The sequence below is a fragment of the Podarcis melisellensis genome (assembly GCF_964234715.1).
Source record: "Podarcis melisellensis genome assembly, chromosome: 7".
NCBI classification, from domain to species: Eukaryota; Metazoa; Chordata; class Lepidosauria; order Squamata; family Lacertidae; genus Podarcis; species Podarcis melisellensis.
In genome coordinates this window covers 10,319,406-10,331,869 of record NC_138539.1, presented here as the reverse complement: position 1 = coordinate 10,331,869, position 12,464 = coordinate 10,319,406, and the positions used below count along the sequence as shown (strand labels likewise).

The window sequence follows — 12,464 nt, the reverse complement described above, 5'->3', positions numbered from 1 at the left end:
CAAGAGGTCAGGGCTCATCATGCACAAGGCTACCTTGCTTAGTGTATCTTTCATCTTTGTTGGAAGCCGCCCAGAGTGGCTGGGGAAACCCAGCCAGATGGGCGGGGTACAAATAATAAATTATTATTATTATTATATTCTGGTGAGGAAGTAATTCACCTTGCCCAGAAGCAGATTCTGCACATTACTGCTTAACAGACTGTTTTAGAGTGTACATGTTGTTTTTATTTATTTCTGGACTGGATGGGAACATGGGATGGGAGTGTGCTGAAAGTGAAGGATATGCACATTAAATGTTAAATTCCTTAGTGAGCAGCTAGGTACAAAATGACCTCATGCAACCAAACAAAATCACATAAGGCAGTGATGTGTGCCACTTTTCCCTAATAGTAACCAGAATACAGACATAAACTGGAGACAGATTAAATTTACAATGTGTAACTGAAATTCAGCACACTTATCGGTTCTCATAAAAAGAGGATGGAAGCATCTAGTGGAGGCCACTATTTCTCAGTTCCTCACCACAAGTCCAACAAGGAAATGCCAATGCAGGTAAAAGCTGGTTTGCTTGCAAATAAAAATCAGTAGCTTCAGGTAAACTAATGATCTTGCATATGATGAAAGAGGCAGCCAGGATTACCAATCTCTCAGTTCAGACTTTTTGATTTGACAATATTGATATAGACAGCTCTCACACTGGGCAGTCTTTAGATGCAGAAAGGCTTTATAACAGGGGTCTCTAATATCTGATCTCTCAGATGTTCAACTACAACTCCCGTCACCTGACCCATTGGTCACGCGGGTTGCAACTGATGGACGTTTCAAGTCCAACAACTTCTGGAGGGCCACAGGCTCCCCACCCCTGCTGCTGATTAAATGGTTTGAATTGCACAACGGCATTACTATACGATACAGGACATTCAAATGACCAAACTGTCAAACACTGGAAAAACTCCATCAAAGGCCAAGGACTTAAGCTATTTTCACCATCTTTGGCATGGTATAGATATATCTTCTCACCAGCCAGGGGGCAACAATGGGAGGAGATGAACTGCTGGAGTTCGTTATGTGACCTTCTGAAACTAACTACTGGCAGGATTAAAATCCATTATGGAATGAGTTTCTGGATGTAGTACTGGTAGCATTATCATCTTTTGCTGTCTAACAATGCTTACAGTCCTAATGCATGTAGAAAAATATAGGCCAGCTATTCTGTCTATAGTAGAGCAAAGGGGTGGGGCCTTAATGCTGCTGCAACTTTCTCCCCTACAGTGATTTTTTTACAGCTGTTATCTACAACATTCCCTGTCTAAGCAAGACACTTGCCAACAAGCAGCAGTCACTGTGTTTAAATACTCTAGAAAACATGAACTCCTCTGATTCTGGAGAAAAGTGCTTATGTTTATTACCTTTAAGAGTGTGGTCTTTGTTGGGTCAAGTTTAGCATTGCAGTCAACCTGTTTGGAAAAGGGAGGGGAGAAGAGTGAGCTTTATTTTTACGCTTAACACAAAAACGTTTGCAACACAGCCCTTATGGCTCTGACTTCAAAATGCCTCAGGAAGCAAAGAGCCGCAAAGGCATCCCGCAACCTCCAAGCAGTGATACTGCAGATAGAAGGGAGCCTCCACAATGTGGTTAAGCCTGCAAACCATAGAATTAAGGACCAAGCTGCACGTGATGCTCGTTGTATCACTGGTAGTTGTATTAAAACCAGAAACACACACCAGGGACACACCAACACCAATTGGGACTACGGTGTTTGGGGTTTATCCCTTTCCGTGTGTGTGTGTGTGTGTGTGTGTTGTTGTTGTTTTTTAAGGAACCCTGGATAAGCTGTCATTTTCCAGACTTTATTTTCCCATCTGCAAATTGGAAGTATGGACCACCTTACAGATTTGCTTAGAACAGTACGATAAATCACTTTGAACATTAGGAGAGATAAAAGATTCAATAATTCAAAAATTGATTGGTATTACAGTGCGATCAGTGTAATGGATTCCCAGCAGTGGATTATTGTGACACCTCTAAAGCTAATCTGTACGTACCACAGCATCAACTGCAGGAGAGCTGTCTCCAACCACCAACAGTGAAGGGCACCTGAAAGGAAATAACTGAAATTGCAGTCATTGCTATATAATTCACTCTCAATATACAAGATTTCTAAAACAAAAGTTTTTGTAACAAATTACTGAAGAAACAGACAGCTTCTGTATAAACCACAGAATCTCAAGATATTTGTTGGTGAGTTAACTGTCACTAAGAGGAATGCACAGAACTATTTGAAGCTGGAGCCAGCATATAGCTCAAAGAAATAATCCCCAACACTCTGGAGCCAATTTCTTGCAGTACCAAACTACTTTGTAATAGCAAAAATACATAATCCAAACAAACAAATGAACCTCAGCCCCAAAGTAACAACGAGCAGGAAGAGAGGACATGGAAGGGTGAAAAATAACTAGACAAACATCCCTTAGCAAGATGCATATCAAAGCAGAAAACAGTAAGGCAGCCATGATGAAATTGTCTACACCAGGCATTGTCAAACTCGGCCCTCCAGATGTTTTGGGACTACAACTCCCATCATCCCTGCCCACTGGTCCTGTTAGCTAGGGATGATGGGAGTTGTAGTCCCAAAACATCTGGAGGGCCGAGTTTGCCTATGCCTGGTCCACATTCCAACAAGGTGGCTTGTGGGCATCTGATGTTACCCTTAATGGTAGCTGTCACTAAATCACAGTAGTTATGATTCTATTTTGCTTCTCAAGCCTTAAGCAAATGTTTAGTTTCTTACCCATTTACAGCTAAGCTTTCATGATGTTTTGCACAACTTGCCATACCATGACACTTGTTTCTCAAGTCACAGCTCACTGCTGTGTACCTCAGTAACTGGGACAGCCCAGGAATAAACCACATACATCTCTAAGCGGTTAAGTCCTGTAAGCTTCGGTTTGTTGAGACATCAACAAGGTAGGAGATTAAGACATGCCCATGGCACGTTCTTCATAAATGAGATTAAAGTGCAAAGTATTCCCTTCCTTATGTTTGTTCAAATTAATACTTGAAATGGTATAGAAGAAATAGCTGAGGAAGGAGGAGCTTGATTGGGTATGAAAAGGAGGACAAGACACAGTCATAAAGAGCCCTTTGAAGATGATACTACAATTATAGCTGGTATGTCTAGGGCATTGTGCCTCTTGATTCTGCCACTGAAATTCTTGCTATCAATTTAGTGGCAAAAAAATGGCAACCATGAGAATTATACACTCAGTTTGACATACCAGTTTTATCTATAGATTTGTTTCAGAAATTAGCCACAACCAGATGACTACAACAGAATTAAAATGGAATATGAAAAATCCTTACTGTAGAGTTACAACAGTTGTTCCAGGTATAGGCCGCTCAATGTCTAGATCTCTTCGGCTGAAAAAAAAAAATGAACAGGAGACAAGTAAGCAGAAGGCCTCCATTTAACTTCTAAGCACTGTTCCTATAAAAAGGCAAGGAGAAGCCATAACTCAGAGTTGATTACATGCAATTTGAGGGCCACATGGAGTCCCTAAGGCATGTGGTCCATGAATGCTTGTCAGAGTTGGGCTCTACTTCAGCTTTCAGTTCTTCGAAAAGACCTAAATATGTCGGATACCACTACAGCAAGTCCATCTGACAAAGCTCATGTTTAGAACGAAGATTGTGCTAGCAGCAGTCTTCAAGAGAGATCTTTGGCCTTCCAGACATTGCTGACCTATGATTCCAGTCTGACCCCATTAGCATGCCAGTGATCCAGGGACATAGGAAGCTGCCTTATACACAATCAGAACATTGGTCCATTTAGCTCAGCACTGTCTACACTGACTGTCAGTGGCTCTCCAGAGTTTCAGAAAGGGGTCTCTCCCAGCCTAACCTGGAGGGACTGAATCTGGAACCTTTTCCATGCAAAGCATATGCTCTACTTCTGAGCTATGGCCCCTTTAACAAAATCTGGAGGGCCCAAGGTTCTTCATTGCGGATTCTGGAAGACTTCAAGGCATTCTGTGGCTGATTGGACTCAAATGGGTGCAGCTTGTTATCCCAAGTAATCCAGATGATCCCCAATAGCAGATTACCTGTTGTATGAGTTGACAAAGAGATGCAGATTGTTTTGATTCATATCATTGATGATGTGCTGGCGGTAAGTATGCATCAAATCCTGATGGTTGTGAATCTCTTCCTAAATTCAAAAAAAGCTCTCATTATATTTGGTAGATCAATACCGGCTTTTTATAACAGCTAAATGTTCTTTTCCAAGTGCTCCCTATACATCCGTAATCCCATTTCCTCCAGACAGTAAAATACTTGACAGTAAAGTATGTAACATGGAGCCCTGTCTCCGAAAGATAAACAGCAACATGCTACAGTGGGCTATTTTTCAATAGACGTTTTAGAACAGTAACACTAAAATAGCAGTTGAACTCCTGCCAGTATTGCCACATTTCAGTTACACAAACTGCCTGGTGTCTAAATCTTCCAGGTTTAATGTAGCGCTCTTAAATTTCAACATCAGAACCCACAAGGAGCAAAGTGCACAAGCTAAAGCCTGTCACCATTGAAAAGCAGAAGTCTTCATGAAGTGAGGGGCGAGGAATTCTGTCCAAGGGATTAGCATAATAAAGCCTACTAAAATGTAAACAGATATACCTGCCCATGTCCTTAAGTATCAGAATTCAAAACACTGCTAAGATACTGCTGCATGTCAGTTACTAGTACCTTTTCCCTACATGAGAAAGGCAACAGGAGGAATCTTCAAAATCTGAATGTTATAATACACACATACCTTGCTAAAAAGGTGGGAGATGACCATATCTGGCAGTGCATGAGCCCATCCAGAAATCTACAGAATTCAGAAAAATATGCATTAGGACAGTTCACACTGTCTTGCACAGCGGTCTTTCATACTCCAGTGGTAAAACAAGTCATAGTCAAATTACATATCCAATTCTTGCCATGCTGGAGTAATTACTTTGAGTACTGTGTTAACCATTCATTCATTAGACCTTTTAAGGGTATGTGTTTTGTGTGTCACTATGGCTCCCATATTGCCATGAGTTTGTAAGATCAATCAACTTTAAGCACATAATGATTTGCTCAGAATCTACCACAACAGAAATTGCACCAGTTTAACCATTTGCTGATGCAATTCAATGTATAAAAATCGTGGTGTTCAAAGTAAATTTAACTCCATCATGCAATGCACTTATGTTTCAAAGCCAATCTGGAACTAATGTACAGTTTTATCAAAGCGACTTCAAAAAGGATGCCTATCAACATGGATTTTTCCAATCAGTCAAAGAAGGGGAGATTAGAAATTCGTATAGGTCTCAGGGGTATGCTTGGGTGCCGGTGCAAAATCTTTCCAACGACAAGCATTTGGTATTTTATGAAAAAGAATTAACATGTTTTAAAATTAAATTTAAAAGATGCAGTATCTTACCTTAGTTGCTGCCCAGTCCATCCATCCTTCAGCACATGGGTTGACATTAATAAGAACGAGTCCTTCCACCATATCAGGATGATTAAGCTGCAAATTGAAGAGTCATGTAAACAAACATGCAGATGCACTGAAGTAGCAACAAACAGGCAAGATTTTGCTTTTAGGAAATCAATTTGGGGGAAAACACAGAGCCCCTTTCAATTTGAAGGCCTGTGAAAGGTGAAATTCCTCTTTGTAAAGGTACCTTAACCTATCTGTTTTCAGTCACTGTGTTCAAGTGGAGAGAACTAAATTTAATGTAAATATCTCGGGCAAACTAAGGCAGATCATCTGCCAATTAATCCTGGACTAGCAGGAATCAGAGCAATTTTTTCAGTGGGGCCATGTGCAAAATTTGAACAGTAGTTTAGCTTGTGGTTTGGATAAATTTGTTCCCTGTGCTTTTGTTACCCAGATGTTAATATACCAAAAATTGCAAGGAAGTTATGGACTTTGATTTTTAAAACAAACCATGCACTAGCCAGTTTTCATTCAGCATGACAGAAGCTGTAAAACCACTGAAAGCATAGACTCTGGTAATTGGCAGGCAATAGCATCGAGATTTTAAACCCCTACCCACCATAGAAACAAGCAAACAACTTACAGCAAATCTGGTTAAGATGTAGGCACCAGCTCCAGTTCCCATTCCAATCACACTTTTCAACCTACATAAAGAAATTATGAATAATGTTTTTTAAAAAGGTCTGATTTCTAACAGCAGCACCCCCCCAATTTCCAAACATACCTATTTTACATTAAGCTACACTGAATAGCAGCTCCATGTCTGTTCAGACGTGTTAAAACAAATAGCACTGGCCTGTCCTCATGCAGCGTATCAGCCACAGTATTACTGTTACTAATTACTATTCTTACTCAGAGTTTGCCATGAGGTCCCAGGTACGGTTTCAACAACTGAATACACAATATTAAAACCAGATAAAACAGATTAGTCAGGAGAATAAGGTGGCTCCTAATACATATTGTGTATCAATGGTCCCAAGAAGAGTTGCATCTTCAACATTCAACATAAGCTACATAATGAAGGTGCCCAGATACAACCCTTTGGGGAGGTAATTCCAGAGTTTAGAGGCTGCCAAACAATGTGCTCTCCTGGGCTGCCACCCCCTGAACTTCTAAGGTGAACCATAGGGAAGGAGGTGGGGCCTATGTGAGAACCTTGAACTGGCCCAGCAACCATTGCAGCTGGGTTAAAACAGAGGTTGTGCAAGTTCTAAATCGAACCCAGGTAAATGAATTGCTGCTGCACTTGACATTTCCAAGTAATAATCCAATGTGGAAGCTACCGGAGCACAAGAGTTATCTCTGTGCAAAAGGGGCTGTAGCTGGCAAACCAGCCGTAACTCAGAAAAGGCACTTCTAGCATACTGACCCTCCAGCAGCAAAGTTGGATCCACAATATCCCCCCAAGCTACAGAAAATCTCGTTCTGGAAGAGTGCAACCCTGCCCAGAACATCTCTGGGACTAAAGAACTTGTATCTTATCAGGATACAACTTCAATACTGTATAACCCTTATGCCACGCACCCAAATAAGCATGGTGCACACATGCTTATTTGCCTACATGTGTTAGCATAAGTAATTCAGATTGGGTTAATCCATTGCCTGTGCTTCACAATTCTGCCCTACAGGACATAGCCAGTTTCACATGAGGACAATTAGAAGTATGGAAAGTTGTATTTGGTTTGCTTAGCATTTGTCTTGGTAACTAACCATAGAGACATGAGGCACTCAATGACCATTTGTTTTTTCAATATTTAAGTGATAATAAGCTATGCCAAAACCAAGTACCAGTTTCCAGCGATGCATAATTCAATTTAACTACTAAATTACTAAAAATGTTCACAAGGCAATCTTCAGAATCTGTAGTGTCTCTTGACTAGACCAGATAGAATCCAAGAGTAAAGGAGAAGCAAAACATTTCACAATGGCAGTGTGCCAAACAATGTCAGTGGGGGGAAAAACAGTAGATAAGCAAAGTGAACTCTTATTTACTACAAGCCGATCACCATCTTTATTTAGACAATCACATTTTCTCCATTGCCAGTAACTTCTGTAGCCCATAGGTAGGGCCATAGGTGCCCAAGCACCCACAAAATTCCCCTTGAAGGGGCTGGGCACCCACAAATTTCAGTGCCAGGGCCTTGCACATTGCCTGGCACCCACAGACCCTGGCACCCATGGTCATAGGGCCAAGTTGGCGCTCCTGCTGTAGCCACAGTGATGTGGGTTCCCTGTGCAGCCCGACTACAGAAAGATTCGACATACAATGGATTCCAGAGCCACTACACTTCAAATAAGCCCTACAGAACTCAGCTAGGTAGAAATAAGCATGACAGAGTCCACTAAGTGGTAAACTCAGGCAGCCATGGAATACTGTCATGCAATGGGAAAGTTAATTTTTCAATCTGCACTGAAAACCCTGAGTGATGCTACTTACCCAAACTGTTTCAGAATTCCAGGAAGCATTTCAGCCAGTTGATCCATTGAAGGGTACATGTATCTGCAACAGTGATGATTGAAGACACAATTTAGTCAAGGTTCAGTTGCCTTATAAAAAGGCAATGTACGAACAAAGCACCGGAACTCATTCAACAAAAGTTTGGTGCTAGAGAACAAACTATACCAGTTTACCTCCACTGGGGCTATAATCTGCAAGACAAATGCATAGCTGGCAAGTGTCCCTTATTTGAAGGGTCAGTCCCTTATTCCAGCGCCATGCCCCGCTGCTGTCCCTTATTAATGGATGTCCCTTAAATGTCTCTTAAAGGATGTCCCTTTCAAAGAAAGCAGCTCCTCTCCCTCCCTCCCTGCCGGCCAGGGAGGAGGGAGGCTCCAACTGTGTTGCTTGGATGTGTTGCTCACCCAATAAGAAGTCTAAGAATGACTGGGGGTGGTTTACATGCCTTGTGTATGGCTAGTTAATGCAAGCTGAGGGGTTTTTGAATTCTGGATGCCATTTTGTTGCACGTGCTGCTGCAAACTTTGCAGTGCAAAGCCAGGCCGGGGAGCCATCTTAAGTTGAGGCTGCATAGGCCTTGTGGTGATTCAGATTCTATTCAGTTGAACCTCTGGTTACAAAGTTGGTTGGACAGTGTTTTCGAAGCTACCAGCATGAGTTTGACCAGACTGCAGGAGGACAGGAAGATTGGAGTGCCTGGAACAGGTGAGGCTGCAGGTCCCTTATTTTGGCTGCTGATCCCTTATTTTCAAGGCTGCTGGTCCCTTATTTTCAAATCTGTAAGTTGACAGCTATGCAAATGTTCTTCAGAAGCAAAATGTCAGGTCTAACTAGCTCAATTCATTCATACTGTGTGCCAGGTCACTTCATTAATATTAGTATTATTTCCATGTTTTGGAACTGAGGTTGACTCTACAGCAATAGTTCCATTCCCTCATTCTAGAATAGCTAGGATTAACCTTGACAATAGATAATTGCCATTGTGACATTACATATATAGGCACGTGGCCAAGTACAGCAGATGGGACGCACACATGCAAGAACTTTGTGGACAGAACATTATTCATTCATAAAACTGCAGCATGCACACAGCAAGTTATGTTTCTAGGCAGATACATTTCACCGGTGGCAGGAAGCTGGGATGGAATATGTTTGCTTGCTACCACTTAATTTGTGAAGCAGCCCTGAAAAGCCTGTTATTCTGGACTGGTTCAAAACTCCCAAATTATTCATATGGCAACTCTCACCATGAAGCATGTTACTCCAGGAAGAAAAGAAAGAAAAGGCTGACATTTGCAACAAGAAGGGATGCAAGACCATATACTTTCGGCACCATAAGGAGCAATTTTGGACAAAGATGTATCTCCACTACCAACAGTTTTTAATTCCTCTGTGCCCTTCCCCCACTCACCCTCCAAACATACCTACAGTCTCATGTGTTCATGCTGTCAATATTCAATGACACCTTAAAGACCAACTAAGTCAGTTCTTCAGATACACCTCAGTGTATCTGAAGAAGTGTGCATGCACACAAAAGCTCATACCAAGAACTGACTTAGTTGGTCTTTAAGGTGCTACTGGAAGGAATTTTTTTTTTGTTTTGACTATGGCAGGCCAACACGGCTACCTATCTGTAACTGGAAATATTCAATGAAGTATTCATGTCACTTAAAGTTTATCCCTAAGAATGATTTATGAAATCTGTCTGCTCTTTAAAATCATCCTCCAAGGGTCTGCTCAGGGTACCTCCCATATTCAGAGTTTAGGCATGTGGCTACTGGAGACAAAGCCATCTCTGTAGTCAAGCCCCAGTGATGAAATTCCCTTCTCTGGAAATGTCCAGCCAGGGCCAACTCCATTATTATTATTTTCTGCTGTGTTAAAGAGGGTTTCATTTAGTGGGCTTTTAACGGAAGATTGAATTTTGTTTCCTTTTCTCTTTTAAACTGGATTTCATATTACTGTGCAGTAAGTTTGCAGAACTTACCCAGGTGGAAAAGAGGCTGCCCCATCTTGCTGTCCAGGCGCATCCACGTGGCAGACTGCAAAATGTTGTGTGATTTCTTGCATGTCTTCAAAATTGAAGAGGGGGTTGAAGCAAGTTTTGTCTTTAAGGAAGAAGGGCAGAGAGCAAGAAGAGAAGGTAGAAACATCAATGAGAGAACAGCAGTTGTCAGTCCTTGACACCTTGCAAATTGAGACCTCCATCCCCCAAATCTCGAAACAAGAAGTTCACTTAGACAAGTTATTCTTTTTTTAAAAAAAGAGAGGAAAAAGTAAGTTTGCTTGATAGGTACCAAGTAAAAAGAGGCCTTTCAAATCAATGCCACTGCTCTAGTTCTATGTGTTTTTGTAGCACAAATTCTAAGAGCAGGTTTTCATAAAGGTTTTACCACTGTCTAGTTCAGTTCATGCCTCATTTATATTTGTTTTATATGGTCCTAAGCAAAGTGCTAAGTACCAGATTAAACAAATATACAGTAGGAAACACAGCACTGCTGCCATGAGCTGCCATACGTCTGGATTTTCCTGGACGTGTCGCCCAGACACTGCTGCCCACTGTAGTATTCTGGGCATGCCTGGAAAATGCTTTGGTGCATGTAGAAGTTGGGCCTGCTTAAGAGTGCTTAATTACTGTGCAGGCAATGTACATAAATCAGCAAATGCAGTCCCATGGATCAGTATGGATAAGAACTAAGCTAGAATTAATGCACTTTATCACAAGAGAAGCAGCTGTTTGTGCACACTTGTTATGAGAGCAGCGAAGGCGTGCTCCACCTTGCTGATACATTATCACACTTACGATTGAGTCCAATATCATGGTATGTTAGAATGGCAGGCCTATTTCCTCGGGGAGTCCCACACATGGTAACATGGACAGAGCCATGTACTGTCTCAATATCTTGTTCCTGTAGGAGAGGGCGACCATTAGTAGGCAGCAAAAATAAGGATTTTACATTCAACAAAATGTACCCTAATTAACAATCAGATAGTTACCTAGCACCACTTTTGACTGGTGCTGAATGGATCTATTTACTACTACCAGAATTTCCAGTAGTAAATCCTTCACTTTTCACTGATTGGCTACCAACTTGCACTTTCAAATGGTGCAGAATTCCTTCACAGGACTACAACAATTTTGTTTAGACATCAATTGCCCTCAGTTCGCTACATACATATGCTAAAAAGACTACTGTGTGCTAGCAACTCAAAACTGATACCGTGATTTGAGAAGAAGAAGAAGTATTAGTAGTAGTAGTTTGGATTTGATATCCCGCCTTTCACTCCCCTTCAGGAGTCTCAAAGCGGCTAACAATCTCCTTTTCCCTTCCTCCCCCACAACAAACACTCTGTGAGGTGAGTAGGGCTGAGAGACTTCAAAGAAGTGTGACTGGCCCAAGGTCACCCAGCAGCTGCATGTGGAGGAGCGGAGTCTCGAACCCGGTTCCCCAGATTACGTGACTACCGCTCTTAACCACTACACCACACTGAGTACTTAATTCTGCAATCTAAACTAGGAAAATGAAGCCCGTGAACACAATCACAGTGGAACACTATCAGGACCTTGTTATGCTGAAAATATTCAGCAATTACATTGCTTATTCTAGCAAGGGAATGGGTCTAAAGGCATATGATATAGCAATCCTGCTGAAGAAAAGTGGACCTGGTAGAAAGGTTGAAAATAAAAATATTTGTCCATTAGAAGTATTGGCTTTAGGATACATAGGACTTCTTGTAGGATCTACAAAAAAAATAAACAAGTATTCTTGTCCACTGCCAGTCCTGCAACCAATAATAGTTTTTCAAACGGTTGTCTGAAATTATTATGTACACATTTAGAAAGCTGCTACCTACACTGTTGACTGCTACCCTCCTGTGGTAAAACTGTATATGTATATAGGACAGATTTCTTCATACAAGAATAATCACCCCTGACAAATCTATTGCTACTCTCTAGTAATCTATTTGCTACCATTACTGTCTGGTATTAGTATAAGAACTGCTTAGAAGTAGGTCTGACCTCAACCTACAAATTACAGCAATTTAGTAATTTTACTTGCTATGAAAATTTAAAGCAGACATCTACAAATATGTTCCACTCCACAACATGCTCTTATATGTAGACAGAAAAGTGCCCATTATACAATTGTTTGACAATCAAAACCTCTCACCATTTAGAATTCTGAAAGGCTGCTATTACAAAATGTAGGATACAATTTGTTTACCAAGCATGTTTTCCTTGCTGCACATAAACCTTAGAAACAGAAAGCTCACTCAAGGTCACATAACTCAAGAGTGCACCTCTCTGCATCTAGGATTCCATAACCTCAAGAAACTGACAGACCATAAAAGGATGGCTCATCTTACTCCAAAGTTTTATCACATATAAAGCACTACAGTATGCAAATACTGAACACCCATACCAGTCTTTAAAGAAGAACTATACATTTTAGTTTTTACTTTACTTTTCCCATTGG

General features: G+C 41.2%; 1 protein-coding gene across 6 annotated transcripts in view; it reads right to left on the bottom strand.

Annotated features, from left to right (window-relative positions):
• NDRG1 (N-myc downstream regulated 1) overlaps window positions 1-12,464 on the bottom strand; it is a 79,155-nt gene that overhangs the window by 5,361 nt on the left and 61,330 nt on the right. For all 6 annotated transcript variants that reach the window (XM_081918897.1, XM_081918899.1, XM_081918895.1 and 3 more), the window contains exons 4-13: window positions 10,790-10,895; window positions 9,974-10,094; window positions 7,966-8,028; window positions 6,112-6,172; window positions 5,469-5,555; window positions 4,812-4,868; window positions 4,105-4,208; window positions 3,365-3,421; window positions 2,047-2,098; window positions 1,410-1,457 (exon numbers count right to left, since the gene is read on the bottom strand). In XM_081918897.1, coding sequence (XP_081775023.1) covers window positions 1,410-1,457; window positions 2,047-2,098; window positions 3,365-3,421; window positions 4,105-4,208; window positions 4,812-4,868; window positions 5,469-5,555; window positions 6,112-6,172; window positions 7,966-8,028; window positions 9,974-10,094; window positions 10,790-10,895 — 756 coding nt within the window. The remainder of the gene's footprint in view (window positions 1-1,409; window positions 1,458-2,046; window positions 2,099-3,364; window positions 3,422-4,104; window positions 4,209-4,811; window positions 4,869-5,468; window positions 5,556-6,111; window positions 6,173-7,965; window positions 8,029-9,973; window positions 10,095-10,789; window positions 10,896-12,464) is intronic.